General features: G+C 54.4%; 8 protein-coding genes across 8 annotated transcripts; 3 read left to right on the top strand and 5 right to left on the bottom strand.

The window, feature by feature from the left end:
* Positions 1-713: 713 nt before the first annotated feature.
* BGZ61DRAFT_342658 (uncharacterized protein) lies at positions 714-2059 on the bottom strand (the record flags this gene model as incomplete). The annotated part of the gene is made up of 2 exons (XM_046239527.1): positions 714-1223; positions 1274-2059. The coding sequence occupies 2 exons, from the start codon at positions 2057-2059 to the stop codon at positions 714-716; spliced, it is 1296 nt and encodes a 431-aa protein (XP_046110100.1).
* A 762-nt stretch (positions 2060-2821) lies between these two features.
* Positions 2822-4184, bottom strand: BGZ61DRAFT_514567 (Brix domain-containing protein). The gene is made up of 3 exons (XM_046252214.1): positions 3980-4184; positions 3700-3917; positions 2822-3647 (listed from the first exon to the last, which is right to left on the bottom strand). Exons 1-3 carry the CDS (start codon positions 4099-4101, stop codon positions 3070-3072), a joined length of 918 nt encoding a protein of 305 aa, XP_046110099.1. The 5' UTR covers positions 4102-4184; the 3' UTR covers positions 2822-3069.
* A 138-nt stretch (positions 4185-4322) lies between these two features.
* BGZ61DRAFT_444049 (ras family-domain-containing protein) lies at positions 4323-6172 on the bottom strand. Its single transcript, XM_046244940.1, has 5 exons — positions 5746-6172; positions 5664-5676; positions 5189-5578; positions 5023-5103; positions 4323-4955 (listed from the first exon to the last, which is right to left on the bottom strand). Exons 1-5 carry the CDS (start codon positions 5764-5766, stop codon positions 4822-4824), a joined length of 639 nt encoding a protein of 212 aa, XP_046110098.1. The 5' UTR covers positions 5767-6172; the 3' UTR covers positions 4323-4821.
* Positions 6173-7593: 1421 nt separating this feature from the next.
* On the top strand, positions 7594-11487 carry BGZ61DRAFT_341849 (uncharacterized protein; the record flags this gene model as incomplete). The annotated part of the gene is made up of 3 exons (XM_046239460.1): positions 7594-8812; positions 8849-9206; positions 9306-11487. 3 exons carry the CDS (start codon positions 7594-7596, stop codon positions 11485-11487), a joined length of 3759 nt encoding a protein of 1252 aa, XP_046110097.1.
* Positions 11488-11677: 190 nt separating this feature from the next.
* On the bottom strand, positions 11678-12874 carry BGZ61DRAFT_528504 (peroxisomal membrane anchor protein conserved region-domain-containing protein; the record flags this gene model as incomplete). The annotated part of the gene is made up of 2 exons (XM_046253265.1): positions 11678-12481; positions 12533-12874. The coding sequence occupies 2 exons, from the start codon at positions 12872-12874 to the stop codon at positions 11678-11680; spliced, it is 1146 nt and encodes a 381-aa protein (XP_046110096.1).
* A 2117-nt stretch (positions 12875-14991) lies between these two features.
* On the top strand, positions 14992-16284 carry BGZ61DRAFT_473910 (PAPA-1-like conserved region-domain-containing protein; the record flags this gene model as incomplete). Its single annotated transcript, XM_046248517.1, has 3 exons — positions 14992-15805; positions 15864-15970; positions 16042-16284. 3 exons carry the CDS (start codon positions 14992-14994, stop codon positions 16282-16284), a joined length of 1164 nt encoding a protein of 387 aa, XP_046110095.1.
* Positions 16285-19884: 3600 nt separating this feature from the next.
* Positions 19885-20725, top strand: BGZ61DRAFT_138180 (uncharacterized protein). Its single transcript, XM_046237256.1, has one exon. It carries the CDS (start codon positions 20098-20100, stop codon positions 20632-20634), a length of 537 nt encoding a protein of 178 aa, XP_046110094.1. The 5' UTR covers positions 19885-20097; the 3' UTR covers positions 20635-20725.
* Position 20726: 1 nt separating this feature from the next.
* BGZ61DRAFT_138187 (uncharacterized protein) lies at positions 20727-22720 on the bottom strand. The gene is made up of 2 exons (XM_046237257.1): positions 22488-22720; positions 20727-22399 (listed from the first exon to the last, which is right to left on the bottom strand). The coding sequence occupies exons 1-2, from the start codon at positions 22577-22579 to the stop codon at positions 20812-20814; spliced, it is 1680 nt and encodes a 559-aa protein (XP_046110093.1). The 5' UTR covers positions 22580-22720; the 3' UTR covers positions 20727-20811.
* Positions 22721-25779: the final 3059 nt, after the last annotated feature.

Here is a 25779-nt window from a genome sequence, read left to right as displayed (position 1 = left end):
TGAATGAGGAGCCAGCGCAAGACCCAGGGCGCTTCAGGCGATCAACGCATATGAGAGGCCTTGCAGTTGAGAGACGGGCGAGATTCAGCGCAGTTGGGCGGGCGTCGCAGCGTCCTGGAGAGCAACAGAGGGCGAGGCGCGCAGGAGTGTGGATTGGCCTGAGCCTACCTATCTCTAAGTTGGATGCGAAGGTGAGGCTCGGTGGTCGAGGTTGGCTTTGGTGGGCTGGCCTAGGTGCTGCTGGCCAGTGATATGGGCCGCCGCTCTTAGTGGGCAACCCCCGCTGGCTTTGTGCTGAGCGTTAGCACAGGGGAGCCGCTAATTAATCCACCACCACCACCACCATAGCACATGATCGCCCACAGACCATCACATCTCTCCCTCGCCTTGTATAAAACAAGGGATGTCAGGAATTGGTGTAACGCCACTGGAAGCCAATGTTAAGATTGTGTCTCTTAGTGCGCTTGAGTCACTTGGCGCCCAGTTTGGATGGCAGACGAGCCTTCTGGGCTTCCATCCCCCGTCCTCGCTTGGGATCGACTAGATAAGATTCACTGAACAAACGGCAACGTTGCGTGTCTCTAATATAAGTCAATCTGAGAGACCATAGCCGAAGCTCCAATATTCTAAATCTACCTATACCCTTCGGGAACACTACAATCTTCCAGCACCATGAGCTCAACAAAGGAACTAACACCATTGCAACACAAGCCTCAGCGCACCGAAGGCACCATAAACCGTCCGTCCGTCCAGTTCTGGTGTTGAGGCTCTTCCAAGTACGATCCGTCATCTCCTCGAGGCGAATACTGCGAAAAGGACCGGACATATCTGACGCCTGGCGGCAGAGATCCATCCGGCCTAGCATCACCACAAAACGTCAGACGTTCACCGTCGCGCTCATCGTCAAAGTCTATGACTCCGCCGCTGCCATCCTCTGCTAGACTTGGCATCCTGTCCAGCCATTGTCGCTCGTCCAAGGCACATCGAATGGCAATCTGGATAGATTCCTGGTCCAAGGTAAAGTTGGGGTGGTGCAGGCTCGCCTCGGTGATCAGTCGTTTGCGAGGATAGCTGTAGATATTTTCGAACAGATGCATCAGCTCCTTGGGGCCCAGCTTTGCATACGTCTTGACAATACGACCCCAGCGGCTTTGGTCATTCCAACCCGTCATCAACGACTGAGGACGATCAACGGTGTCAATAAGTGGTAGACCCCAAGTGTCCTGGATGCCATGTTAGTAGTTGACTTGATAGAGTCTCAGATTGAACTTACATCTTGCTGATAAGGGTCGAGACGAGGACAGAGGTAGTGCAAAACTACATCTTTCATCGTCTCAACCAAGTCCATCAGCTCCAACAGCTCGCTCGTAGAGTGGCATCGCATTTGGCTCGTCCGAATGTCGTCCACATACGGTTCTGGAAGCCCGACCCTCGGTCTTGGCAGCTCGCCGTGGAAGTAGAAGCCGTATAGCCACCACCTGTAAAAGGCTCTGCGGAATCTCTCTGCTTCATGGGGTCGGAGGAGTCTGCAATTTTCCGACTCGTGGAACCATCTCATCTGGGGAAACCGTTCCTCCCATCTGTGCACAAGTTGGCAGTATTTGAGGAGAGGTCCAAAGTCACGTTCGGTCAAAATAACCGTCTTAAGACCTGGGTTGAGAGACGTGTTGGGCTTTCGTAGTTTGACAATAGGTGTAAAGCCCACCCGAGATTTTGCAGCTTCCATAGGCCAGTTTTCCGATCGTGGAGCAAGCACAGTTCCAATATCCCCAGCATGACGCTGAAAGACAATCCTGCGGGGTGCATACAGCCCTCCCGGTGACTCCAAGTCACTCTCGGAGGCAGTGTAAACTTGCAAAAGCTCATCGAGCGGACTAAAGTCTCGAGACAGAACCGGAAGTAATATTGATGCTTTTCCTTCCGTAAATAGGTTGAAGAACGTCCTGTGTGCGGCAGCAAAGTTGAAGATACCATCCAGATCGAGCTGGTGGTAGATGTCGAGGAGAATCTCAACGGGGAGCCCCGTCAAGCAGTGTGTTTCAGATGTAGGTGAAGCCATTTTGGTTGTGTTTATGAAAGGGGGGGGACAAATGGGGTTGACGGAAAAAGTTGGGAAAATGGATATGATCCTAGGGTGACGAGTGATGGCCTCTGGGTTCAGTAGAAACAAAGGAGACAACACGAGAGTTTGCGTTGCTCCTTGTTTGCTAAATTTGACAGGTTCTCTGTGTGAGGTATCAGAAGCCGAGGACCGCCACTGCGAAGGGATCTGGATGATGTTAGCTTGGTAGGTACCAAGGCAGACAGAAAAGAGACAAAGATACGTACCAAATTTAAGTGTCATTTTGGTGTATGATAGGGACCGAAAGGTCAGTGGATTAGTGTCTGGAGTGAACCAAACGGGTAACGTCCAATGAGTCGCTTTGATATGATATCAAAGTACGCGTGGTATTAGACGGCGGATGCCCGAGGTGCCTGAAATGACAGGTGCCGGGTTATTCTTCACGGCTGGCCGTAAAGAATGGGTGGAGGAAGGATGAGATGAGAGCGCCAAAAGCTCCCTTGAAGCCTCACGGTGTCGACTGTTGCGTCACCAAGAAGCGATTAACACTGGTGGCTTACTGACCGGCCACCCCGGCGTTGGGGCTTGAAAGAGTGCAGGAAATGCGCTGCGGCATCAATTGAAAGGAACAGTCTGCATCCATTGCGGTGGACAAAATCATCGCGATTCCAGCTATGCTTGGACGATGTCGCAGATGAGATCGAAGGTACAAGTTGGAGGAAAGGGGCTATGACTGACACGTCGAGAGAGCAGGTTGGTCTGAGTCGCGTTTGATACCAAATCGCCGAACATTTGCCGGTCACCGGGCCAAATGATGATGCAACTGATAGCGGAGTTGTGCATTTCGGTGAACTAGGATAACTTATCAGAGAGTAGCATAAAACCATTCGCAATAAAACAAGCGAAAATTCCTTTTATGAACGGCACTACATAATCCCCATGAACTCCTACACCCGTCCCGGTTTTAGAGGCATAGAAAGCCAGAGTATCGACAGGTATCACAAAGTCTAAGCGAACAGCATCTTGGTATCCAGCTCGCTCTTAGCCACCCGGGGTCCCTTGGTTCGCAGTCCTAGATCGCCCTTCCTGGACAACCGGCCTACGGTCTGCTCAGCGCGAGCATTGTGTCGCGAGGCCTTGCCCTTTCGAATCTCTGATCGCACCTGGTTTGGCGACACGAACTCCTTGTTCTCGTAGATGATGGGGCCACCGAACGATCCCTCCTGGATGACAATAGGCGTAAGGACGAACCGGGGACCGATCTCGACCAGGTTAACATCCGTATCCTTGCCTGCCACCCTCGACTTGTGAGATTTGTCCTCCTCGTCATCGCCCCTTGAAGGCTCCACCTCGTTGATCTGATAGTTTCGTACCCAGATCTTGCCGTCGGCGAAACTGAATCCCATGACGTGGTCAATGAAAGGCTTCGATTTGCGGGCGCCCTCGGGAACGCCAAAGGTGTGAAGGAAGAGCTCCTTAATGACTCGGAGATGAGGTTGCTTCTCGAAGGCAGCGTCGAACGACAGGATCGGTCTTGAGCCCTTCAAGCAGTTGCCTGTGAAGTGTAGCTCCTCCATGGTGTGCACTGGTTGTACGTTAGCACTCTGAGATTGGCCTGGGAGGTCGCTTGTTCTCACAGTTCTGGAGGTGGAACTTGATAGTAGGGCCGTTAGGGACCTTGCTGAGCCACACGTAAAGATCCTTTCCCTTTCGCGCCTCGAAGAAGAGGACGTTGTTGCAGTTGTAGAGTTCGGCCAACTCGTTGAGCTCGTAGAGCTTCGTCTTGGAATCGAACTTGGCATCCTTTCGGCTGTGAGGAAGCATCGAGGCGATATCGTTCAAGAGATGGCGGTGTCTATGCGGCAAGGTTCACGTTAGACAAATGCGCTCGACCAAGCCGCGTGCAAGATTTCTTACCGGTAGGTGACACCTCTGGAGGAGAGGATCAAGACCCTCTGCTTGTTCTTCTTGACGCCATTGCTGGGCGCATCGGGCTTGGTCGCACTCGACTTGGAAATGGATTTGTATACGGCCGCCATTGTGTGCAGAGAAGTGTTGCCGCTGGGTTGTTGCAGTCTTCGCAAAGAGTGTAAAACAATGGCTGGACTGGCTTTGCGGCGATGGCGGGCAGGTTTCCAAAAAATTTGGTCGGCAGCGGATTTTCTCCGCTGCGATAAGCTCCAGCGTCGTTCTTATCGTGGTAAGTGGAGCCGCCGTCGACACCGCTAGACAGCACAGATGCCACTCACCAAGATCGCTGAATCGAGGTCAAGACCCAGGCGGGAGGCCCGGTATGTGGCCCGAAACTTGCAGGGAGAGTCCATTGGAGATGCTACAAGTGATGGAAGCTGCAAATGCGACTGGCGCCACCACGCCGGGCATTCCTCTCTGAGTGTGTTTGTTGAGAGCCTTGAGCGAGGGGTCTGTACTAAGTGCCTCTCAACCCAACGGAGACCACTGCAAGTCAACAGAATGCAGGCAGGTACATGTGAATGAGCATTAAAGGATTCATTTCAGCTACGTAAGATGACCATGTCGCAGCGATCGTTGGACGCATCAACCCAGACAACCATCATGACAAACAAGAACAAAGGAAAGCCGAAGTAACCGCGCCTTCTGATATCAAAAAAGGCGTATCACGATTCCTCGTCTCCTCGAGTCTCTCCTTATGTGACGAGCATCTCCGGGGAACAAACGAGACGCCTGGTATCCCACCCCCAAGCCCTATAAACCGTTGCGAAGCGGTCCCCGAAGAGAACTTAACAGCACTTTCCACCCGACGCCGACTCATCATCGGCGGGCTTGCTGAGCGAGATGTTGGTGCCAGCACCAATCGTGGCCTGGGCACTGTCGCCGCTGTCGAGCGCCTTGCTGGATACGATTCGGTAGATTTCTGCGTGGGATCGTCAATATCAGGTCCAGGCCCAGGTAGCAGGGGTTTTGGACCAGGGGCGACGTACCGGTCAAGATGTTCTGGAATGCAAGCTCGACATTGCTGGCGTCGAGAGCAGAAGTCTCGATAAAGGACAGGTGGTTCTCGCCTGCGAGTACGAAGATTAGCAAAAGAATTCCCATCAATGCACGCGAATGTGCATAGACGCATGCATGCGCGCCAAGTAGACGCACTAGCAAAGGACTTGGCCTCCTCAGTTGGGACAGCTCTCAGGTGTCTCAAATCGCTCTTGTTTCCAACCAGCATAATGACGATGTTGGCATCAGCGTGATCCCGCAGTTCCTTGAGCCATCGCGTGACATTCTCGTAGGTCTGGTGCTTGCTGATGTCGTAAACGAGCAAGGCTCCCACAGCGCCGCGGTAGTAGGCGGAGGTAATGGCGCGGTATCGCTCCTGGCCGGCGGTATCCCAGATCTGGGCCTTGATCGTCTTGGAGTCGACTTGGATGGACCTGGTGGCGAACTCGACACCGATGGTCGACTTGGAGTCGAGGTTGAACTCGTTTCGAGTGAATCGGCTGAGAAGGTTGGATTTTCCGACTCCAGAGTCTCCGATCAACACGACTGCAGGTTCGAAGGAGTCAGTAAGAGGTCGGCGCTGCGCGGGTCGCTGGGGTTAGGTGGTGTCCTAGGGGGTGGGTGACGGCACCTTTGAAGAGGAACTACACAGGGGAACTGGTCAGCAACGCGGTGGGAGACGAGGGGGGCGCATGAGGGGGTAGGGCACGCACATCATACTCGTCGTTGGCCATGGTAGCGATGGATGGCTTCAGCGAAGTCGTCGGGAGGATGAGAGTGAGGGCGAAGGCGCTGCGCTGGAGGCGAGGGAGTCGACGTAGATGATGTGTGGGATGTGGAGAGGGAGAGAATGCGCGGCTCTGGCGATAGGCGGTCGTTGTGCCTTATCCCGTGTCGAGGGGTAAGGTTACGGTGTACTTGGTACAGTTGAAATGGCAGCCCGGTGGAGGGAATGCAAGCTGGCCCAAAAAAATAGCAGCACCCGGAGCTTGGAACTCCCGATACGGACGGCGCCCCCCAGGCAACGACAAAAAGGACGGACGGCCTTGTGATTATCATTGAATGACAGCTACCTAGGAGCAGGCTCCAATTATAGATGTGATCATGTAGACAATCCAATCCCGTCAGCGATGCGCTTTCCCGCCGAGGAGGGATTATCAATGTCCCCAAATGCAAATCCCCGACCGCGACGGAATTGAGGAGCACTCCATACCTACCTAAGGTGGGTAGCATTCCCCTCTACGCCTCCCACGGAGCTCTGTGGTGACAACACATGTGCTACTGTAGGTGGTGCTGTAATTAGGTGGCACCCACTAGAGCCAATGGCCTGCGCCAGTTGCCATCCAGGGTCGATCCCACCACGCGGTGAATACGCCGTTGGCCCCCCCTCCTTCAAGTATCAAGTACTTGCAGACCTACAAGGGAGGTGAGGGAGGCACCCAAGCACCCTTGAACCCGCCTAACGCAAGCCCACACAGCCGCCTTGCACTGGCGCCCTCCACTGCTTGTAACCTGGCAATAACTGCAACCTCCGGTTCCATGAGCACATCCATTGAAGGTACGAACCTCGTTGGCCTAGCCCATGCCCTGGAGACCATGGCTGGCACCGAATGCGACCGTTTTGACAGCTGCCTAAGTGGCTCCAAATTTAGGGGCGAGGCGCCAAAGAAGGCGTCGCTAATCAGCACAAGCGGTCCATACGTGTCTAACCTTACCTGGCTGGATATTATCTGACGGTTACAGCCCTTAATTACGAAGTTACCCCGGCCGTTTAACCCGTTTCCAAGCAGCCAGAAGCAAATATCATAGAGCCGCTCGTACTGCACCACGCTGATCTAGAAGCTGCCGAGCATTCGACTCAGTGAATCACGTCGCTAGGTGCAGCCCGACACTGACCTCTCGTCACAGAGCCACACATCACGTGCCGTCGCGTGAGAAACGCACCTGCCCTCAGCGCGAAGAAGGAAACTGCAGGGGCAACAACAAGGGGAAACTTCACGCTTCCTTTCGCCAACAACAACATCACTCTCATAGTGGTAATCACCTTCATCCGGTCGCCGTCTCAAAACCCCACGTTGTCATTCCCATTAGCTCATCATTCGCCTCTTGTTCTTACTCTTCACCCAAACTCACGCAACGCACGCCACGGAGCAAAGACAAGACGCACTTCTCCGTTTCACTCGTCCCGTTTCTTATCGAGATTCCTCGCGGCAATCGAGAACAACTCTCACTGGCCCCGATCACAGTCCCTGCCAACCCGGCCAACCCAACTACCTGGGTACGGCAGGGTGACTACGCTTGGTAGTGAACGTCTGGTCATGGGGATGACTTATCGACGTGTGTGACCATCTTGGCTTGAACAGCACCTCGCCTCGGTCCTTTTTTTTGTCATCCCGCCAGGTGTAGCAGCCACGTCTTGGTACGCTGTGCCAGTCGCATTCAGCAATAACCCAAGCCACGGACGTCGGGCTATCTATTACCAGGGATAGTTAATTTCTGGCCGTTTTAATTTTTCGTTTCCATCAACCGCAATGAGCAACTCACCCGCTGAGTCCATGGATATGGATGAACAGAATGAAGCGGATTCAGTCACGTCAACAATTGAGGAGGAGCCTGACTCCGACCAGGAATGGCTAGTCAACGATGTCCTTGCGGAAGGGGAAGTAGACGGGACGACAAAATATCTCATCGATTGGCAAGGCTACCCTCTCTGGGAAGCTTCATGGGAGCCGAAGGAGAACCTCGGCGACATCATGCTAGCAGACTGGGAAGAGAGTAAAAAGAAGGAGGGCCATCAGCGCAAATCAAGGCAGAGCATCACTGCTTGGAGAGAGGCCGTTGTGGCCAGGCTCTACGGCAAAATGGAGCGCCACGAGAAACGAAATCTCAAGCGTGCGGAACGAGGCCTCGAGCTGTCTGTGTACGAGAAGTCTCTGGAAGATTATCTAGCGGACCTTGAAAGGGACCCCAAGGGGGAAGAAGAGATTGAAGATCAAAAGGTCGCCTCTACACCGAACACCAAAAATCCACCACCCAGCCGGCGCGGGTCTTTGGAGAACTCTTCTCAACGTCAACTTACGGCCTTGGATGGCCAGGCGCCCAAAAAGACCCCAACGAAATCACCGAATCGTGGGGTTTCCGACCCGGACTCAACCAGGCGATTCTCTGGCACCGCTGCAGGTGCTCGTGAAGCACCTTCCAAGCCGGTGGTAAAGTCAACACTCAGGTCCAAGCTAGGCCCTTACAAATCAAAGGAGCCGCCAAAGGAGCTTAAAGCAAATCCCCCCCAGCCGGTTATTCGTGAGGCATCCAGCGGCAATAACAATGTTTTTGCGGGTGGCAAAGTAAGAAAGAAAAGGCCTACCCTCCTCGATGCTGCCGTGGATCCAAACAAGAAACCACAGCTCCTGAATTCTCACCTTATGAGAAAGCTTGAGAAAGGATTCCGCGACAAGGAAGGAACCACGGCCCCCCCGAAGCCACCGCCCAGCGTCTTCCACCTCAATCCTGCGGAAAGAGAACTACTTAGTGAGAAGGCGGCATCAAGGCTTGATCCAATCACTAGCAGCACTCCGGAAGAAATGCAGATTCAAGATGCACAACAACCCGATTCCGATGGCCGCCCGGTGGGGGAGTCAGGGAAAGCTTCTTCAACGGGCGTGAAGAAAAAGAAGAAGTCGGTGCGTTGGGGTGACGAGCCGGATGTCCAACCACCAGCAGAACCGGAACCTGAAGCAAGTCTTTTCATCAATGATGCATTACCTGAATCGTCCGCTGCTGGTTTTCGGGTTGAACGGGACACCATGCAGCCCAAAGAAGAAATCAGCGAGCAGTCTCCGGCGCTCTCAAGTATACCGCCGCCGCCCGTCGCCACGACTCTCTCGCCCCATGGTAATGATGGCGTGTACCTAGACACTCCACATGTAACTAGAGACGCGAGATTCGGCCCCAATGCTACGGCTTCTATCCCGCTTTCATTCCACGGGACTCCCGAAGAAAGTATGCAACATTGGCCGTCTAAGCTAGAAGGCTCAGAAACGTTGGTCTTCACACATGCCTGCACCGGTAGAGACTTTTGGACCCAAGCTGCTTCAAGACCGCTATTCAGGGGTGTCGTGACTAGCTGCGACAATGCCGCCAGTCTCACAGACATCTCAGAACGGCTCAAGGTTTGGTCCTTCGGTATACTCTGCCACTTGGGTGAGCTTTGCATCCTACTGCATCCTTCAAAGTGTGAGGAGTGGGAATTGCCAACCCAATCCGATAGCATAAGCTCCTTGAAATTCATCATCTTTGAGGCTCCTAAGTTCTTGGAAGCTTCTTCCCTTGCCCCTATCCCATCATATCTTGATCTTGATCATGGTGGTGAAGACCTACCTCCGGGCATACGGGCAGCCCTCTTCCAGCGGGTTTTCGGTTTCGAATACAGCCGACTTCTCCCTGCAAGGCTGCAGAACACCACCACCAAACAATCTTTCTTCCTCGCCTTCTCACGATCTGCTGCTCCTGCGAGCCTGCTCCTCTCCCGCTGGCTCCGGGCCTGTAATGGGGACTGCAAAATTCATAGCAGTCTTTACCCTGGGCAATGGTCTCATTTTACGACCCTAGATGCGGGGGTTGTTATCATTGATGAAGACGCAGCATATTCTATTCGGCTGTTTCCTGGGCTCAACAACCTCCTCAATTCAAAATCAGACAGGTTTAGGTTTTGGATTTTCTCAAAATCTTTGAGAACACCGACACTTGTACCTCATGGGTCAGATTCATTTGCAGAACTTGGGGCTATCCGTCTCCAGCCAGTTCTTGAGTTTGGAACCGCGATCTTGGTGACACCCAGCTTCCTTGTTTCTCAGCCTCAACAAGCTTGTGTGCTCCTGAAGTGGCTTTGGCAGAGCAGCAGCAAAGGCAATATCGACCGTTACCAGCGAGCTCGACTTGTGATGTGTGCTGGGATTGCTGACTGGCTGTATGAGCTAGCGATCGAAAAGGCCGAGAAGGAACAATCAGCCACCTCAGCTAGAGTGCAAAAACACGGGGCAATCAACCATGACGCAGTCACGGCCATGTTTAAGACGTGGCAAATCGTGACAAAGTTTGTCAATGAGCCTGAGCATCCGAGCCCGCTGATATTCGCTCCTGAATCTATTAATGGAAATGATGAGCAGAGTTTGGTCAACTGGTTTGGGTGGTGGTCTGTCATGAACATGAACCAATTCCGAAAGTTCACCGTCCTCGGGTCAAGCGATTGCGTTCGTGCTCCAGAAAGGCTCTCTCGGCATATTAAGCGCCCCAAATTTTCACCATCAACAACGGACGACCCAGATGAGATACACATCCAACATGACCACGAAGAACAACTCAAGCATTCCACAGACCGACAAGAGACGACTGGTCAGTCCGGTCCCGAGCAATTGACTGCACCCCGAATGACCTTGAGCAACCAATCAAGAGATCTCACGGATTTTCTTGACTATCTTATTGGCAGAGTCGGCAAATGGTGTCCTATCGAGCTCTATAAATTCCCAGTTTCCTATTGGCACCGTGACATGGCATATCACTTCGGGGATTACCAGTCTCTGTTCATGACCTACTATAAATGCTTCAACTGGCTCACGCCCTTTGAGGAAGTTGGTTTCTCACAGCGCAACACCATGGCGGCACTGTTCTACACAATCGAAGGGCCATGGGATCAAGCCCTATATCCTCAAGGCAGCATGCCACCTCGCCGCCCCTGGTTTGTAATGCACCGGCCTGTGAACGTCCACAAGAAACCCTGGCACGAGTCCGAGTTGCTCATATGGGATCCAACACCAAATGAGAGGTTCATCCGCAACGAAGTGTACGAGAGCGATCTCATCGAGGCGCAGCGCGAAATGATTCAGTTCTATGACGAGCAGAATGCGATCAAAAACCCAAATCAACCCATAATGAAAGTATGGATTGCAGGATTCAACATCCCGTCGAATGAATTGACCGCCGACCCAATGGATGTGACCCTTTCTTACTTGGAGAGGTTCGCTCAAGATCCCAAGTTCTGGCTACCTGCTCCAGACGCTGCACTGCCGGTGAGGGGCTGGAAGATGGTCAAGCCCGGAACTGCGCCTGTGACGCCAACCCCTCGGTCACCATCGCCGGATCACATGGACATTGATGATCCAGATGAACCAGATGAACCGGAGCAAGAGGATGGGCGGATGACGACCATCTTCCACCCGCCGCGGGGACTCAACCTACTGGGCTCGACGAAATGTCAGAACCGGCTGTATCAACACACAAGGGAGTCACTTCGGAGAGTGCGGGGCAGTGCTGAGTATCACATGCAATACAACTTCCGACCGACGACAGCCTGGTATCGGGAGCAACAGGCAGAACACAGAGGTTTCGAACACGTTACCGTCATGACTTGGCAGGTCCTCTTTAGGCGCTACAACTTACCAGACCCTGAGGCGGAGTGATATGGAGCAGGTTAGGAGAGAGAGGCTTGTCAGGATGTGCTGGTTTAGGTGTCTGTCATTTTCACACTTGAGTGTAGATGAAGGGTATATTGTGCATAGTACAAAGAGTGCCCAGAATAGTTGTACAAATAAATCTCCCGTCCTACGTGACCAAGGAGCGTGTATATCCAGTCCCCATACCATCCCTCGTTCACCTTGCGGTCGGAGGGAAATTCCGGGTGCTCAGAAGCACGCCCTTCACTCGTCGAATGTTATCTCTGACCTTGCGGATCTCGTCTTCGGGTTCAGGCTTGCGTGACCGGCCGTATAGGTCATAGGTGCTGGCTGATTGGCCCGTGTACGTCAAGGAGTCGAGGTCATCGCGTAGGACGTCAACCAGCGTCTTGATACCATCCATGCCCTCGCTTTCGGACCGGAACTCATCCTTCAGACCCGACAAGGTCTTGGTTAGTCCAGCAAGCCGGTCGGCCTGCTTCTTTGTAGTTGACTCGCCACCGGCATCCTTATTCTTAGCCATCGTCACAGTACTCAGGGGTGGTGACGTCTGAGTGCCCATGTCGCGGTGGAACATTTCTGTGGGATCCTCGGCCTCACTCTCGTCATCGCCTGCGCCAGAGGTACCGGTGGCCTGTTTCTTAACAGGCGGCACTTCGGAAACGGTCTTCTCGAGTTTGGAGACCAAGGCGTCGAGGTTGTGGACGGTGGTCTCGTGGAATTCGGCGCGGGCTTCCGTCTGGGCGTCGACCATGGGGCCCAGGACGTACTTGCCCGTGCCATAAACGAGGGTCGATAGACCGACGACGCCGTAGAGAGTGTTGAGGAGGCGTTCGGTTGTGACAAGGGGCGGAGGGCGGGCGGGCTTGGCGAGGAACTCGGGGTAGGTTACGATCGGGGCGCGGTCGGTTTGCGGTTGGGAGAGGGTCGGCGTAGAGGTTTGGGTGGACATGGACTGTGAGGGTGGTTGTGCGATGGCGACTTCTTGTATGGGGTTATCCTAGCGAGAGGTTAGTCAATGTATTGAGTCATAGTGAGGTTACGAGTGTACCTCTGAAGCAGTGGGAGTCGGCTCGTCGCCGAGGAGTGTCTTGATGCCGACATCGTCGATGCCCTTGGTCTTCAGGAACGCGACCTTCTTGTCCCAGGGCGCATCGCGCACAGCCTCGTCATCAAGGAACTTGCGCGCAACTTCAAGGCTGTCCTCCTCTGGCACAGAAGCCGTAACCTCCGTCTCAGGCTGGGTTTCGACCTCGGCCTGGGTCTGGGTCTCGGTCTCAGTCTCCGTCGCAGTGGGCGATGACGCTGCTGCAGTGGGTTCGTTCTCCTCGGGGTTGGCGCGTTGCCAGCTCGGCACGCTGGGCTTGTCTGGTCTCGATTCTGAGTCGCTCATGTTGAAGTACGGCCTGCGATTCAGTCACAATCGATCCGAGACTCGGGAAATCACATTAATAAGTGAATGGGAGAGGGACGGGTGTGTTTGGATCGTAGAGATGTCCGATGTCGTGGCGGCTAAGGTTCGGGATGACATGTGCCTCGGTAGAATCGGAGGCGGCGCCGGGAAACGGTCGCGTGAGGCGGATGAGGTTGGGGAATTTATGCGGCGGCAGGTACAGGCAGTACCTACCTTATGCTTGATTCATGTTACCAATTAATATCATATAATTTATAATTCATCCAATGTTACAATTCATTCGAGGCAGATCAACTTTGTAAACGTTGAGGGACTCTGGTGGTAAGCAACATCCGCCGCCACAGGTCTGCCCGTTTGAAACGGTAGAACCCCGGAGTTGAGGTCCGTGAGAGCCAGCCTCGGTGTGTAACGGTGGCATGGCTCGGTCCACCGTCCACCGTTCCATGAGCGGCCACCTCAGCCAGCCAACCTCTCTGGATAACTAGATTGATTCAATTGCTAGGGAGCAAACACCATTTACGTGAGGATTCAAACACGCCAATCCCTTCATTCCGCCATCCCCCCAGTCGCTTCTCACCACAGACGGGCAGCTCCACTCTCACGCCAGTGGCAATCGCACAAGCAAAGCACCTGTCAGCAGCCCTCTCAGCCTCGTCTTGCGAAAACAGAGAGTGGTCATTTCATTTTCGGGGGGCCAGCCAGCCAACCAGATCGATCATCAACCCAGCATTCACCTTCGCGCTTCACAGCCTCTGGCCTCTCACCGAGCACACAGCTGAAGCGGGGACCGACTGCGTGTGAGCGCGCGCAGGCTTGTCCCTTTTGCGCTGTTCCGAGTTGGCAGCGTGGGACTGCGGCAGCACGTAGGAGGCTAGAATCCGGATCCAGCGCAGCGCCGCAGGCCAACCGCCAGCCCCGTGTTTCTCATCGACGCCAGATTTGCTTTGCAATTGGTAAAGGGGTCTGCAGTCAGTCTTGCCGCAGATCGACCTGCTCGGGTCATCATAGCTGCGCGAGGGCTGTGTGACAAGCGACTGAGAGCCGACGACCAACCGTCTGACCCCCCAACAACGCCAACACCGACGCCGTGTACCTTTTGCCTGCCCGTGCCATTGTGACAGGTAAGTTGTGGCATTTTCTTGTCCTACCATTTGCCCTACCTTCCCATCATTTTCTTTCAGCCTCTGCCTCGCTCGCTGATCTTCACTTCCCTCCACATCCCTCCTCCCGTTGCCACCCGCCGCCGTCGTCATCGCTGCACCCGGCTCTACTCAACTTGGATCTGAGTGAGTCGGCGTGTTGGATGAGCGACTGAGCAACAGCGATTGAGTGGATCGTCTGTCGTTGATTGGGCGCGCGCGATTGACGACGAGTACGCAATCGCTGGGTCAGTGGCTCGAAGACGGGTCCCCTGGTATCTCGGCGTTGGATCCTTGATATCCCGTATGCCTTGCATTGATAGCAGACGGCGGACGAACTCTGCCGGACCCTCCGCTTGAGGACGCATCCTTGTCGTGGCACCAAGCCCGTCTGACTGCGCGAATCCCCTCGCGAGACGTATCTCTCTGTACTTTGTACCTGAGGACTCATTCGTGGCTTGTTTGGCGACGGGACGTGTCACCAGCCTCGCGTCTTTGCATCTTGCATCTTACATCTTCCACCTTCCATCTTGGCCTTGTGTCTTCTGGCGACGTCTGCTTGCCAATCCGTGGATTGCCATTGACATCAGACCTGGCACTGCACCATACCAATTCTGTCTTTGCCTATGCCCTCTACACTTCACCTTGGCCTTTTACCCGTTGCTTCACTTTCTTTCTGCCTCCCTTGGCGAACAGCGCAGTTGGCTGCTGAGCCTTCCACCGGCCAAGCTTATTTCAACCTCTCCCCAAGCTCCTTTTCCGCCATTACTCCTTCCCACTCAACCGTTTAATATTCCCCCGCCCGGCTCCAGCTACCCGTTCACTATCTCGGAACCATCTCAAAGGACTCACCACCAGCCCAAATTCCCATTATCGCTCCCTCTGAAATTCTCGCACCTTCATCATTCCCCCTTCCCCAAATAGAGCTGCCAAGCCCCGCCAGTGCGGAGACTTACTATGGCTTCGCGACCGCGCCGCTCCGCCGCTGCAAAGGCCAATGAGGTCATTTCCATTCACGCCAGATTGGCTGACTCCCCAGAAAGAGGCGAACCAAGCACCATGTCTTCCAGACGTACCTCGGGTCGCGCCTCGGGCGCCTCCCGCGACACCCACCGAAACATGACTGTCAAAGTTTCCAACAACAATCTGCGCCAGTCGACTCGTGGAGGGCGCGCCTTTGAGGGTGGCGAGATTGTTGAGGGCAAGCGAAATCGTGGAGCTAGGAAGAGCTATGTTGTCGACTCGAGCCCCGAAGAGGATGATGAGGAAGAAGAGGAGGATGAGATTGAGGTAGAGGAGGACGAGGATGATGATATGGACGAAGATGCCGAAGGGGAAGACGAGATTGACATGGACGCCGAGGGTGAAGAAGACGCTGAGGGCGATATCGAGATGGACATGGCTCCACCGCCTCCTACTATCAAAGTCTCTAAGCCTTCTAGGTCTAAGCCGGCACCCAGGGCATCTGCACTTAAGGTGGTGCCTGATGACGAAGACGACGACGACGACGATGATGATGACCTCAGTGATCCTGCCGATAGCGACATGGGCGATCACACTATGGGCATGGATGAGACCATGGTCGATGACGAAGACGCTGAGGGCGAAGAAATCGAAGTTGCTGGTGAAGAAGTCGACGATGATGAGGAGGAAGAGGCCGACAGCGATGAAGAAGGCAGCCAAGACGACGAGGTGGATATGACCAAGCTCACCAAGCGCCAGCGAGCGCGTTTCGAGGAGGAGCCCCAGCAGTACATGAAGCTGTCTGATGGTATGTCACATCCATTCCCCAGAGTTTGTACCAAATCAGACACTAAACTTTATCACAGAGGTCCAAGCGAAGAAGGTCTTTACAGCTGAAGAGCTATCTATGCGGCGACAAGAAATGGCACGCCGACGCCGCAATCTTAGTGAGAAGCGAACAGAAGAAGTCAAGGTACGGATGCTTCCCACAAACACCAACCTCAGTGGAAATATAGGTTGCAAATTGCTAACTCGCTATCACAGATGGAAACCATCAACAAGCTACTCAAGAAACAGGCACCTAAAGTCAACCGCAAGGCCGCAGCTGCTGCCGGCGAACTCGTCGACGGCTTTCCGAAGCCCGATGCTGTTTTCGTGCGGTGGGTCAGCAACAAGAACGGTGTTCGCGTGGCGGTGCCCGGTGAGATTGCGCAAGGTCCTGCGGGAGTCGTCTTTGGTGGCCCTCGTGGGCTACCGTCGGGCAAGATGGTGGAGGAGGTTGCTTGAGAGTGGGCCTTGGTATAGGCAGAACGTGTTGACAGGCCGATACGGACATGGTGAAATTGCCAGGTCCACGAGCCTTGCAGCACTTGCACAGTGCAACGGATTTACTAGGTCGCTGGGAGATGGCAGGATGGGAGTTGAAGTGCATTCTTAATTATTTATCTCAATTTCGTACGGCACGCTTTGGTACCGGGTAGACAGATGCATATCGGCTTCGGAATTCCAAAAGATCAAATGAATTTCATATTCAATGCAGCACACCTCAACAGAAATGGCCACCCGGAGATTGTAATCATTAGCAGTCGCAGGTAAATGCCGTGGCTTGCTACATGTCTTGGGGACGAGGGTAGCCTTGCTGGTTGATGGTGTTGTTCAAACCTGCTGCTGCATAATTGCAACAAACCCAACGAAATTGTTCTATAGTGGAGGCAGTAGCCGACAACGCCGCCGTTGGCCAACCCCGTTGCGACTATTGGAACCGTTGTCACCGAAATCACTGTGCTTGCCCTGGTGCACCTGCAGACCGCTGCTTTGCAAAAACCAGTGCAGTTGTGGTTGGTGGGGTGTGGTGAGGACGAGAGGCCCGAGAGCGTTGCATCATTTTCGACCGAAGGAGTAGAACCGTCAGACAATTCACGAATTTGCACAAAGAGGAGGATACAAATAAGACGATACGGTTTTTTTTTGTAAATAGCAGCCGTTGGTGTAATTGTTGGATGAATCAATGCCGCTGAATTTGCCTCCAGCTGTTGTGCTTCAGCCGCCTTCTCCCTAATTTTTCCTCAACATCCTCAACATCATCATCTCACCACGATGCCGTTCCTCACAAACACCCAAGAGGCTCCCAAGGAGCCTCTATTGAATTGAGCCAAGAAAACAAACACTGTTGGAAATTTTTTCAAACGATTACCATGAGCGCGTTTGACATTGGCGCCCATTGGGTGCAAAGTGGGCTGCGATGCGCCTCAACCTCACTTTCACCTCACTTCTCACCTCGACCTCACTTTTCCCAGCCCTGTTGGCCGCACCCGGCTGCAGAATTTTTTTTGGACGTTAAGTTTCGTTCTCACTTTGGAATTCACCTCTCGACTTTCTTCGTTCCTCCACACTTGTCACCAATTCTTCGTGTGTCGACGTCTTCATTCCAATTCCAAGAACACGTCTACTCTCGTCTATACCACATCTCTTCATACTCTCTTACACTCTCCCCGTGAGATACTGCACCATCGCTGCAATCAAGACTTACGACTTCGGTTGTGTCCTTGAAGCATCTTTGAGGCGGGCCTCTTCGGGCACAGAACCACCACCTTCTTGTCTTTCAGACTTCATTTCTCCAATCCACTCCGTTCCACAGAAAGCTTCATCTTCCTGATTCCTTCTTCTCTTATACTATACCGACATCGTCTTCTGGTTAAATATCAGACTCACCACCTTACCGTTTCAACTTGAACCACTTCCCCTTTCCGACATTGTTCATCTCGCAATGGAGAATATCAAGTTCGGCTTCGCCGAAGGCGAGGACCACAATGATCAGGGCTCTGGCCAGGGAGCCACCTATGACTTTATTTTCAACGGCGGCTTCCAGTCCGGAAATATGCTAGGCAATGACACCAGCTTCGACGACCTTCTGAACGGACGGTTGAACGCGCAGGCCGTTGAGGTAAGTGATCTGAGCAATGCCCTGACTTGCCGTCATCACCGCGAGGTGAATTGAGCTGAGCTGACCGTGTCGCACAGAACGGATTTGAGCAGCAGCAAATTGACGATAGTTTCCTATTTCCCTCTCCTCCTGCTCATACCCGACAGGAGCGAGCTGCTACACCCAACCTCTTCGACAATGTTGACATGTTGGATCCCGCCAACTTCTTCAGCGCTCCGATCCCCGGCGCTGAGAAGCCGCTGGGATCTGTCGAGAACTTGGGCAACGAGTTCCAGCTGGATGCTAACCTCGATCTTGACAACTGGTTTCCCGGCGAGAAACCGAATGAGGCTGCTGTCGCAGTGAGTATTTCCCCATTGCCATTTTCAGAATCTGACGAGAAACTGACAACTGTCAAGGGCACTTCTGATCACTCCCCCGACGGTCAGATTGTTGACAACCAGCAGCAGGAGATTGCTCCTGTCGAAGTGACTACTTCCCAATTTGTGGCTTCACAATCCGACGAGAAACTGGCAATTCCAAAGGACGCTTCTGATCACTCCTCCAACGATCTCGTCTTGGACAACCAGCAGCAGCAGATTGCTCCTATTCAGGTGAGTATTTCCCAAATTTCAACTTCGCAATCTGACGAGAAACTGACTATTTCCCAGAACATTGAATCTCAGTCCGTCGAGGAGCGGCTTATGCAGCTTCAGGCTATGTCTATGGACTTGAACATGAACATGAACATGAACATGGACATGGACTTGAACATGGACATGGACACGCAGTCGCTCGCTGCTGTTCAAGTTGCTGCTACCCCGGCCTTGGCCTCAGCTTCAGCTCAGAACCAGCTGTACCAGCCTGGTGACCAGTTCCAGCAGTTCCAGGCTCCTCAACAGGTCCAACAGCAGGCGGACATGACTACCCCAGCGTCTCCTGTTCAGGCTCCTGTTCAGGCTCCTGTTCAGGCTCCTCGCCAGGTTCAGCAGTTCCAGGCTCCTCGCCAGATCAAGCAGCAGGTGAACACTTCTGCCATTGTTCCTCCTGCCCAGGCTCCTCGCCAGGTCCAACAGGCGAACATGACTTTCACTGCTCCTGTTCGGGCTCCTAGCCAGGTTCAGAAGGCTCAGCAGCAGGCGAACATGACTTTCACTCCTCCTGTCCAGACTACTCGTCGGGCTCAGAAAGTCCAGCCTTCTCCTCAAGTTCAACCGGTCCGGGCTGCTCGTCAGGTCCCGCAGCCTCAGAACTCTCGCCAGATCCAGCGAGCTCAGCAGCAGGTGAATAATACTCCCGTTCCTCCTACTTGTATGCAGACTTACCACCACCAGATCCAGCAGAACACTGCTACTCCTGCCCAGGCCCCTGTCACTGCTCCCATTCGAAACCAGCAGACGGCCCGAAAGCAAGCTGCCCAGCTGGGTGCTCACCGTCTTGGTCATGACCATCAGGCGGAGCAGTACCCTGCTCTGCAGCACTATCAGGCTATGCAGCAGTACCACCATATGCCGCAATATCAGGCTATGCAGCCGTATGCCTCTCCCTATCTGAGCATGAGCATGGGCATGAACATACCCCTCCCTGCCAATGGCTACACCCACAACCAGTTCTCTGCCAGTGTGGCCCCTAACAACCTCACCGGTACTCAGATGCCATCCCCTATGCCGCCTAACAAGACACCCCTCCAGACCCCTGCCTTCGAGCAGCCTCTGAAAGTTCGTCGTCGTCGCAGCAATGCGTCTTCGGCCAACGTTTCTTCGGTCACTACGTCCTCCAGCAATGCGTCTTCAGCTAATACTTCTTCGGTCACTGCGTCCTCCAAGACTGCGTCTTCAGCCAATGCCTCTTCGGCCACTGCGCCCCCCAACATGGTTGCTGATACCTCTGACAATTCCGCTACTGAGAATGCCGGCTCAGTGAGATCGGCGTCCGGTGACTTCCCATATATGGGCGTCGTCTCGGACAATGATAGCCCTGGAGATGGCAAGGCTTCCTTCATTCCCCTTCGTTGCTCGCTTCCAAAGCTAATACTTTTCATAGATCCTACCAACGGCGTCGGGGCTGAAACGGCCCAGATTGCATTCACCCCACAGACTGCTATTCCAGCTACTGCTACTCCAGCTTCTGCTCAGGCCCCTCGCCGAACTCCGCGCCAGGTTCCTCAGGAAGCTCAGATGCATGCTCCTACCCAGGCTGTCCAGCAGCAGCCTCACCGTGCTGTTCTACCTCCCCAGCAAACTCGCATTCCTCAGCTTCCTCGTGCTTACCAGCCTGTCGCAGGTCCTCAGCATGTTCAGCAAGCTCAGATGCCTACTCGCACTCCTCAACCTCCTACTAACACTATCCAATTCCAACCTATTGTCACTCCCGAGACAATCCGGCGATCTCAGCAGTATGAGCTCGCTCCTCTGGTTGTCCCCAAGAGTCGGGCTCGAAGTGTTCAGCCACAGCCACCTCAGAAACCTCCTCAAGTTGAGCAAGCTGACACCTTCATCCAGGCCAGTGGATCTGACTCCTCTTTCGCGAACAACACTCAGGTGAACGGTGATGACCAGGAGCAGGAAGACCTGGCTCTCAGTGATTCTGCTACTACACTTACTGAACTGACCAACAACACTTCGGATGGCACGTCGTCTGAACTCACCGAGGCCGATGCTGACCAGAAGAACAACACCTCACCCAGCAAATCCCCTGCGACCATCGACGGCTAGATGCCTGAGACTGTCAACCAGGTCTGGGAGGAAGGTCTCCGCCGAGCCTTTCTCAAAGGTTTCAGCATGGCCCAAGGCGCGCTCCTCACTTCCATGCTTGGTGACCTTCAGCAGAATGGATCCATCTTCGACTGCAAGATGCCGCTTCCTCCCGGCATGAGTATCCTCGACTTCGCCTCAAAGGTTGGCACCACTCTTCAGCTTCACGCTAACTTTGATCCCGAGAGGGAGCCCACGACCATCGCGCGCTCCATCATCGCCTCTCTGACCAAGGAGCAAGCCCCCCTGTTCGAGGCTGCTAAATCCAACAAGAAGAACACTTCTGATGAAGGCACTCTTCCCAAGGGTAAGCGTGCTGCTGACGGTGATGAGGCGACACCAGCGCCTGCTGCTAAGAAGGCCAGAAAGACCAAGACGTCTGTTGGTGACGGCCAGGTGTCCGCAGCTGCCACCGCCTCTAAGAATACCCCCAAGATCACCAAGAAGAACACCCAGCCCAAGTCCAAGGCTGCGACTGGACATGTCAACCCTACCACCAACGCGTTTGGTAACATCAACAACATGGCCCAGAACTCGGCGCCTTATGCGCCCAAGCGCAAGACCATCTCCGACGAGGCTGACACTCATCCTGCCAAGCGAACCACTCTTCCTCAGCCTTCCGCACAGGCTGACAATGGCATGAGCCAGATGTTGACTCCCCCAGAGTCGGGCTTCATCCAGCAGACCCAAGTTTCCAACGTGAACCATCAAGCTGCCATGGCGGCCAACACTGGAAACATCTTCTATTCCAACAATGGCTTGGCTTTCCCAATCCCCCAGCTCAACCTGGACGAGCCCATCCCCATGACCCAGCCAATTGTTGGTCAGTCGGCTTCCGCTGCCACTCTGCCTCAAATCGGACTTCAGAATGGAACCACATCGACCTCGCCCCAGGATGTCACCGATGTCGAGGCCTAGGCTGCCACGAACACCGTTGACCTGACTGCTTCTCCGTCTCAGGAGCAGATCAAGCAGAACGATCCCGAAATTTCCCAGACTACTACTTCTCAAGACAGTGATGACATGGTGTCTCTCTTTGGAGAGGAACCTGATGAGGCCGACCATGCTCAGCAGAAGCAAGATCCCAACCAGCACCGTATGAACGAACTCATCCGTATCGACAACAGTCTGCCCTTGAGCCTCATCAGTGCCTTCATCAACCCTCAACACGATTCCCCTTACTCCGCCATTCAAGCAATCGTGGCTGTTGGGGACTTCAGTGACCAGAGCTACCTCCTGTTCGATGAGAGCTACCGTGCTACTGCCAAGAAGGAGTACGACGCGGAAGCCCGTCGCAGCTTCAACATCAACGAGACTGACAAGCCCGAGTGGGATCCAGTGGCTCGCAACGCCGAGAAGCGAGTTCGCAAGAAGAAGCAGCTTGCTGAGGAGCAACAGTCGGTGCAGCCCACACCTGCGATGCAGGAAGCCGATCACGGCCAAGGTGTTCAGAACGAACAGGTCGAGTATGACCGTCTGCTTGAGTTGGAGATGGTAGAGGCACTCACGTGGGATGACTTGACTCGAACCAACAACGCAGTCTGAGTCGGCATGTAACAGGACATGCGATAACTCGAAACAACAACGGACATGGTTTTGTGGTATTGAATTTTGCACACGGGGTTTAGGAATTGAGACTTTGGCTTTGAGAGGTTTTATGGTGGATAGAGGCATTTGAAGATGAGATGAAGCTTCTGGCGCACAAGGCTCACACAGAAACAATTTGCTTTGATGTTTTCATAAGGAACAAGTACATTAAGGGAAGGGAACAGGCCCAAATGAGAATAAACAACACTTTGCTTCATTTTACTTACGAGGTCTCCAACTGTGATTGTAAATGTGCTTGTGCTTGTGTTTGTGCTGTGCTTGTGCCTTGATCAGTACCGGAGGCAATGTGCTGGGCCATGGCCTAATACGATCCATTGCCAACAAGGTGAAGGTGAAGGTGAAGCTGAGAAGCAACTGTAGCTGGGACTGGCATAGGTAGGTAGGTAGAGGAGGTACGTTAGCCAAGGCCACAATGTTCCACCCAAGTGACAGGTGTCAATCGCTTGGCAGGAGCTAAAGACCGAAGGAACACCGTAGCAAGCACCACAGTGACTGCGCGGCGTTCAATGGCAAGAGCGACAAGAATGGACGCCCCTGCCAACGTTGCCGCATCGTCAGGCTGCATGGACGGGAAGGTTCGATGGGCGATGGCGGGGAATTGCATGAGGGAGCCGAGCCCGCTGGAGCTTCCCACAGGAGCTTCCGCTCGGACCCTGCACCGAAGCGCGCTGGCTGCTGCATGCCCCCCGCAGTCGTGACGGATCCTCAACTGGGGATACCGCTGTGGACCCATCCGCTCCCCATCCAAAGCCTGCCTCCATCACCAAGACTGGGCCCTCAATTCAGCGGGTCGTCAGCCTGGGACAAAGTGTTAGGCTAAGTAAGTGCTAGGCTAAGCAAGTGCGGAAATGCGCTGTCGTGGAGTGCGGTCCCGATACGCAACTGGGATGATGCGCAGCGGCTCCAGATGGTCTGTCTAGAAATCTGAGCAGATGGCGTGCAAAAGGGGGTTGGCGATGGGGCAGCATCCCCTCTCTCTCCACCGGCGTCTGAGATTGCACAAGGGGCGGTGGACTTTATGCTCTCCCGTAACGTGATGGGGTAATCCAATCCACTCCGGGGTAGCCTCTATCTATCTATCTCGTGAATCTGGATAGGCGATAATGGTGGACAGATTCTTGGAGGTATCTACAGGCTACAGGCACTTAGAACCTCGCCCAGTACCGGCGACTCTTCCGCCCCCAAGGAGTGGCAGACTGGGTGCCGCGATAGCCGATGTGTTGCCCTTTGAAGCGCCGTTGGTGGTGATTGCACTGGTGCCCGAAAAGTTACACACACTCTCACACTCGCAGCGGCCAGGGCGTCTAGAGCGCTGCACCGATGCAGCCAAAGACATGCAGTGCAGGGCAGCAGCGCAGGTGCCGTCAGTTTGCAAGCTGCAGAAGGGGAGCGGCGCCGTCCGCGGACCGGGGGTGGCGTGAAGTGGAATGGCGTGGCGAAAAGGTGAGGCGAACAGGTCAGTTGCCATGACACGTGATAGCATCATGATGGCTGTCTTCCTCTCGTCTCTTTCCCCGCCTCACCGCATCGCATGAGCAAGAAGCCGGCTCGGGAGCGGGTCGGATTCCCGAGGTGACAGGTTTGGGGTCCAGGCGTGGTCATCGAGCCGAGCTGTGCCGTCGCCCTGGTTGCTAATCCGAGGTTCTAAACCCCTGCCAGTGAGGCAACGGACAGTGCGATGCGTTGTCTGGGGTCAAGGTACAGAGTACAGCATGGAATCACTTAAGTTACAGGGCAGCATACTATCCATCTGTGTCCTGTGTCACATATTCACCATGTCAATAGCAACTGGCGAGTTGGGGGGAGCCGGCCGGGGTGGGCAGCACATGGTGCTTGCGGGCGTGGTTGGGTGGGTTTCTAGTGGTGGTGCATGGTGTCCGGCGGATGATCGCCGTTTGTCAGGCATTTACATGATCGAGACTGCGGATTGGAGACCACACAAATCTAGACCCGGGATAAGAGAATTTGTAGTGGAGGCATGGCAATGAGAAATGGCCGGGGGAACCTGGGCCAAGATAAAGGCAGGTTCTGGGGAAGGGGGAACCTTGTTGAAGTGGTCCAAGGTCCTTGGGGAAGCCATCTGAACGGTGAACCATTTGGGTGGTGTAGGAGTCAAGTCTCCGCCTTGTTGGTGGACCTCATCACCTATTTCCAGAGTGTCAACGAGAGGAACTCTCTGACCAGCTTTCCCAGCCGTGTGAATAGTAAGCGTGTAACCGTCTAGTGGGCTGTTTTTCGTTTAGAATAATCCGGGACACTAGGCTATGGGGTATGGGGAGATGGAGAAGACACAGATGATGGGTGACGAGTGACGGATGAATGACATCTGATTCTCCATGTGACGTATCCGACCAACAATGCGACCAGCGAGCAGCGGTCGACTGCGACTTACAGGACTGGCTGACAGAGTCCAACACCAATAGAGCTGCAAAAACTGTACAGACAGGCGGAGAGCAGGGGAGGGAGAAGCGACAGCTCGCTGCAGCTAGGACTGTAGCAAGTACATTAGGCGTTTCCCTTAGCCCTGTAAGTACCTAGGTGCAGATGGGGTGCATTCAATGCAATTCGTTTCTGTTCTGGTCGAAGCGTCGGGTGAGTTTTCGCGCTCGCGTAGCGGAGGCGGAAGATCCTCCAGGATTGTTCCGCACAGCGAGACCGAGACGCTGTTCTAGGGCCTGTAGGGAGCGAAGTGGGTGGTGGACCGCTCGGGGGAGCTGCTGGGAGCGCTGCTAGGGACCACCTGGGGCCCACCAGCCTGGGGGAATAAGCCTGGCGGCTGACTCGTCAGCGGCCAATGAGGATGGCCAATTGGGCGCCCCGGCTTTTACACCCTGGGCGGTTGGATCTCTGGCGGGCTTGGAGGTGGCTGGTGCGCACCCAACTCGCACACAACCCAGCGCTTTTTCTGATCTCTTGACTCCTCTGACTTTGTCGTCGTGTGTGTGCGATGTGAGTCGCTGTTTCGCTGCTGGCGATCAGGAAGTGGCGCTGTCCGGTGCGGTACAGTCACACGACTGCCCTCGTTCCCCTCTCCGGCTCCACCCCAGGACCAGTAGTCTGTACTACGCGACATGCCTAGTACGTTTGTAACGGGAGGGAGTTTGCGAATACTGCCTATTGGATGGAGGATGGAAAGTACCGTGTACTCGTCGCACCGATGCCGTGCCGCAAGCCATGTCTCTCGACGGTTGTGCCGGATCAAGACGTGGAATATCGGATGGCCGATGCTAGACGGCTGGGGGGCAGCTGGCGCGTGCCGGATCCAGAAGTGTGCATGGCATTATGCCCGGCAGAACTGATGATGTGCCTCACCGCCCTGGCTGGCGCTGGCTGGATGCTTCTCCCCACCGGCCCGTCCACGCAAGGCAAGGTGAAGGTGAAGATAGATGCGGATGTGGAGCCGGCCAGAGGTCTGCGACTGGAGTACCGGTACTGGTGACCTGAGCAAGGCCTGAGTCGAGTCCAGTCAGTCCTTGCTTGACCCTGCCTGGGGCCTTT

The sequence above is a fragment of the Ilyonectria robusta genome, assembly GCF_021365365.1.
Source record: "Ilyonectria robusta strain PMI_751 chromosome Unknown BGZ61scaffold_3, whole genome shotgun sequence".
NCBI classification, from domain to species: Eukaryota; Fungi; Ascomycota; class Sordariomycetes; order Hypocreales; family Nectriaceae; genus Ilyonectria; species Ilyonectria robusta.
This window is presented reverse-complemented; position numbering and strand designations above follow the sequence as displayed.